Source organism: Myotis brandtii, unplaced genomic scaffold (assembly GCF_000412655.1).
Source record: "Myotis brandtii unplaced genomic scaffold, ASM41265v1 scaffold250, whole genome shotgun sequence".
Taxonomy (NCBI): Eukaryota; Metazoa; Chordata; class Mammalia; order Chiroptera; family Vespertilionidae; genus Myotis; species Myotis brandtii.
Genome location: NW_005359478.1, coordinates 2987324 through 2992026, shown reverse-complemented (window position 1 = coordinate 2992026; position 4703 = coordinate 2987324). Strand labels below are relative to the sequence as shown.

General features: G+C 55.6%; 1 protein-coding gene across 1 annotated transcript in view; it reads left to right on the top strand.

Annotated features, from left to right (window-relative positions):
• Positions 1-4213, top strand: part of CRABP2 (cellular retinoic acid binding protein 2) — a 5067-nt gene extending 854 nt beyond the window's left edge. The window contains exons 2-4 of the mRNA XM_005867596.2: positions 2770-2948; positions 3164-3280; positions 3747-4213. Coding sequence (XP_005867658.1) covers positions 2770-2948; positions 3164-3280; positions 3747-3797 — 347 coding nt within the window. The 3' untranslated portion in view covers positions 3798-4213. The remainder of the gene's footprint in view (positions 1-2769; positions 2949-3163; positions 3281-3746) is intronic.
• The last annotated feature ends 490 nt before the right edge of the window (positions 4214-4703 follow it).

Sequence of the window (4703 nt, the reverse complement as noted above, 5' to 3'; positions counted from 1 at the left end):
TTCTCCAATAGGAGTTCTCTTCTCCCTTCTCCCTGGATACCCACTACAGCCCAGCTGGGTGTGCTGGTTAAAGGCAGGGAAACTGTCCCCACCCAGATGGCCATTCCCAACTCTTGTGTGCCCTCTGTCTGGGGAAGGGGTGAAAGCTAGGAAATGGCTGGAGGGGGTGGGGGGCTCTGGGAAGAGATGGAGATTGGTTAAGCAACTGGGGAGCCACCTCCGTTTCAGGACTGAACAGAGAGAACCCAGTTGGGCTGGGTGGGGAGGGGCACCTTGTGTGGGGCCAGGGGCTGTAGGGGTGAATCTGAACCTAGGAAGGGTCTGGAATGCTATCCGAAAAGCAGGGACTTCCAGCATTCCTTGCTGCTGGTTCTTCTTGCAGTCTAACCACAGCACTTCTAGTCACATCAGTCTTTCTTGTGTTGCCCTCGCTGAAATGAAAGACCAAAAGGATAGGAAATGTCCCTTCAGAAAGCCTCGGTGTCATTCCCTCCCCCAGCTCCGGATTTGGCTCCTCTCCCCAGGGGATGAGGCACCCCCAGGACCCAGCTGGAGAATAAGACCCAAAGCCCAGCCCTGTTGTCTGTCTATCTTCATTGTTTGTCCTCCCTGCAGGGTCTCTCAGAGCCACGTGCCCTCCTCGGGTCCTGCTGGGAGACAGATTGCAAACAGACCCATTAACACAGCCCTGAGTCAGCCAAGGTTGGCTGAGGCTGGGCCCGCTCCACAGGCAGCAGAGGCGGGCTGGAGGGGCGTCTCCTCGGAACCCAGCAGCCTCGCCTCCACCGGAACCTCAGTCACTTCTCATGCTCCTTTGCCCTAGTCCAGGGTCCCTCTCCTGTGAGGGATGCTCAGGTGTTTGGAGGACAACTGTCCCGTGCAGTGTGATGGCCATGGATGGAGGAGGCTTTGCTCCTGTAGCAGGAAAGATGGATGTTAGGGAGCAGATGGACTTCCCAGGCAGCAAAAGAGTGAAGTAGTCTCAGTGCAAGAAGATGGAGTGGGACGTGCCTCCTCTGCCCAGTCCCCTGGACCTGGAACCTCGGTCACTTCTTCCCGGGCCTGAGATCAGCAGTCAGGAACGGGGCTCCTGGGCTCCTGAGGGCCAGGGCTCATCTCCTTCCAACTCCCTCCTCTGGCCCAGAGTGTGTGCTGTGGTGCCAGGGGGAAAGGATTTGTTTCTCTCGGAACCCAGGTCTAGAGGAGGGACAGGGAGTTTGGGCTGGATCAGGGGTAGGGGAATCCCGCTCACCTGGCCCAGCCCAGCTTGGCCCCCTCATCCCCACCAATTGCTTCTCTGGGGGATTCTGCTCCAGTCAGGGCAGGAGGCCAGGCCGGGCAGTTTAGACCTAGGCCCTGGCCAGAGGTGCCTGCCTGCCTGTTTGTCTTCTGTCAGAGGGGTGCTCTCTCCTGGCTCCCCCACCCCTCTTAATAACTGGGGAGCAGAGAGCAGGGATCCAATCTGGGAGAGGATATGCGGACAGGCACAGGGACTCTGAATGAGAAGCACTTACCACTGAGGTGGGCAGGGTGACCTGGAGTCGGGGACACATCAGAGGAGGGGAGGGCAGTACCCCTTTCTGTCCTACGAAGGGAGAAGGGCAGGCGAGCAGGAGTCTAATGCAGAGAATGTCTGAGCCCCAGCGCTGGCTTTTTCTTTGCCTTCCTTCTATCAGTAAAAGTGCCTGCTACCGTAAGACTAACTACTATTTCTTAAAAACTCAAAGGTGTGCCTGGCACTGAGTACTAGGCCCTAAACACACCTACCTCATCCCATTTGCTAGGCTTTGGAAGAAACTATTGTCTCCATTTTACAGTTGAGCAATCTAAGGCTCAGATAAGTTAAGCCATTTGCCTAGGCCCTAGGGCAGTGATGGCGAACCTTTTGAGCTCGGCGTGTCAGCATTTTGAAAAACCCTAACTTAACTCTGGTGCCGTGTCACATATAGAAATTTTTTGATATTTGCAACCATAGTATAAAAAAGATTTATATTTTTGATATTTATTTTATATATTTAAATGCCATTTAACAAAGAAAAATCAACCAAAAAAAATGAGTTCGTGTGTCATAGGTTCGCCATCACTTCCCTAGGGTCACCCAGCCTACAAGGGTGGCTGAACCAGGTGGAAATCGAGGAAATGGATCTTACTCCAGAGCCTTTGGCTTCCCCAGCGGCTGGCCACCTCTTCCCTGGCTGAGAATCCCTGTCCGAGAATCCCTGTCCCTTCTCATTTTGGGGAGGGACAGAGATTGGGCAAATGAAGGCCCACCTGGCACCAGACAGGGGAGGTGGGTAGCACAGGGAGGAAGTGGTCCCTACCTCCAGGACAAAGTGGTGAGGCCTGCACATGGGCAGAGGTGAGGACACAGTGGCTCTAATGAGCCCACCCAGCAGAGGGTCTCAAGTAGGGTAGACAAAGGGCCCAAAGTGAGGTGGACAGAGCCAAGGTGAGCCCATAGCAGGATGCCTGCTGGGTGAGGGGAATGGGAAAAGTGCCCCTGAGCTGGGAAGGGAGGGGGGAGGGTGGCTAATCTAGGACTGCTGACTCACCCAGGTGGGGTGGCTGCTAGGAGCAGGATCCTTTAAGGGCAGGCACTGCCTCTCTGCCCTCCTCCCTAAACCCCCCCATTCATTAGGGCTGCACCACCTGCCCTGAACTTCATGAACTTTCTCGGAAACGAGCCAGACTGCTCCAGCTGTCTCTTGGGGAAGGTGTAACACAGGTGCCTGGAGCACCCCAAAAGGTGAGCCTCTCTCTTCTCTGCAGGGGTGAATGTGATGCTGAGGAAGATCGCCGTGGCTGCCGCCTCCAAGCCGGCAGTGGAGATCAAACAGGAGGGAGACACTTTCTACATCAAAACCTCTACCACTGTGCGCACCACGGAGATTAACTTCAAGATTGGAGAAGAGTTCGAGGAGCAGACGGTGGATGGGAGGCCCTGTAAGGTGAGTGCCAGGAAGGGGTCCCTCAGGATCGTGGCTTCTATTGCCCTGCCTCTCAGCATGCCATTTTCTAGTCTTTTCCTGGATCCCTTTCTCTTTTTCTAATGGAGGAAGTCCCTCGGTAGTGGTGGTGGGTAGAAAGGGGGTACATCCCCTATCTCTCTTGCTACGTTGTCCCTGATGGGGGCGCAGCTCACTTGGCCACCTCTCCCTTGCAGAGCCTGGTGAAATGGGAAAGTGAGAACAAAATGGTCTGCGAGCAGAGGCTTTTGAAGGGAGAGGGTCCCAAGACCTCCTGGACCAGAGAACTGACCAATGATGGGGAGCTGATCCTGGTGAGTCCTGCCTCCTCCCAGCTAAGCGCAAGCCCACTGCTACCTCGGGGGATGTCCTGGGGTCCTCCAGGGTGCAGAGGGTTCGAGGATAGTCATGGTTGGTTTCCCACGTCCTGCTGGGGTGTGAGTAAGCTGTCCCTGTCCACACAGTGCCCTCACGCAAATGAGAAATGGCGCCCCCTCGGAGGGGAACAGTGGACATTCACTGAGAGGTCCCAGCAGTTCTCCAGGGGACCTCCCCCACTTAGGGATGAGGATATAGGGTAGACCCCTGGGGCTCTGGTGCCATCTTCCCTCCCATGATGCCCAGGCCTTTGTGGACCAGCTTCTGACTGTTGGCCCTGAACCAAGAAGCAGGTTTGAGCCTAGAGACAGAGCAGAGTTCCTTTGTTCAACCCCCCTCCTCTTCCCAAGCCACAGGACCAGGGGCCTCCCGGGCTAACAATGACTTCTATCCTCCTTCCAGACCATGACGGCGGATGACGTTGTGTGCACCAGGGTCTACGTCCGAGAGTGAGTGGCTGTGGGTCTGAAGGATGCCCAAGCCCATCCCCAGCCCACACGCCTGCTTCTCTGCCCTGTGGGCCGTCCCTCCCCCCTTCCTTCTAGGCTAGCTCTCCCCCTCACCCATGCCACTTCCCCAGGTGCTGGGATGCCTCCTGCAGGGGCTCTGCTTTTTTTGCCCCTCCTCCGCTCCCCTATTCCAACAAAGAGGGATGGGTTGCAGGAGCCCAGATCACCCATTTTGGAATCACTCCCCTCACCCCCCAAATAGCCAGTCCCAGCCTCAAACCAGCCCAGAACCGTCTCTTTCTGTGAGGGGACCTGAGGGCCTGAGAGGGAAAGACAGCCCTCTGGCTTCTACTTTGCCCCTGTAGCCTATACAGTATAGAATATTTATTGGTTAATTTTATTAAAATGTTTTAAAAAAAATATAACCTGTCTCTGGCTCATTGGAAAGGAGATGTGTGGGAGCTGAGGTTTCAGTAGCAGGCATATGAGTTAGGATCCTTCCCTTCATTGTTCTCACCACCACCCCTTCATCTGCTGCTGAATCTGTGAGCATCACTCCCACTTCCTCTCCTCCAACCTCCTTGGTCCCCCCTCTGACTTCCAAGGTCACCAGGGCCTCATTCCCCTGACCCCTCAGAGGGCGCTTGACATGAGAAGCTGATTCCTATCTCCTCCCACCTTCTCCACAAAGGTGACACAGCTTCCTCCTCCTCCTTCAATTGTTCCTTCTCTCTCCTCCAACCTCAGTCTGTGGGCGACCCCAGGCCTGGCCTTGGCCTCCCACACATTCCAGATGAGCTCATCGATGCCCCAGGCTGGCCTTGCTGCTGCCCAGGTCTCTGTGTCTGAGACAAGCAGGTCTCTGTCTTGAGATCTCTCACACACCCCTTCTGCCCTGGCTCCTACATCT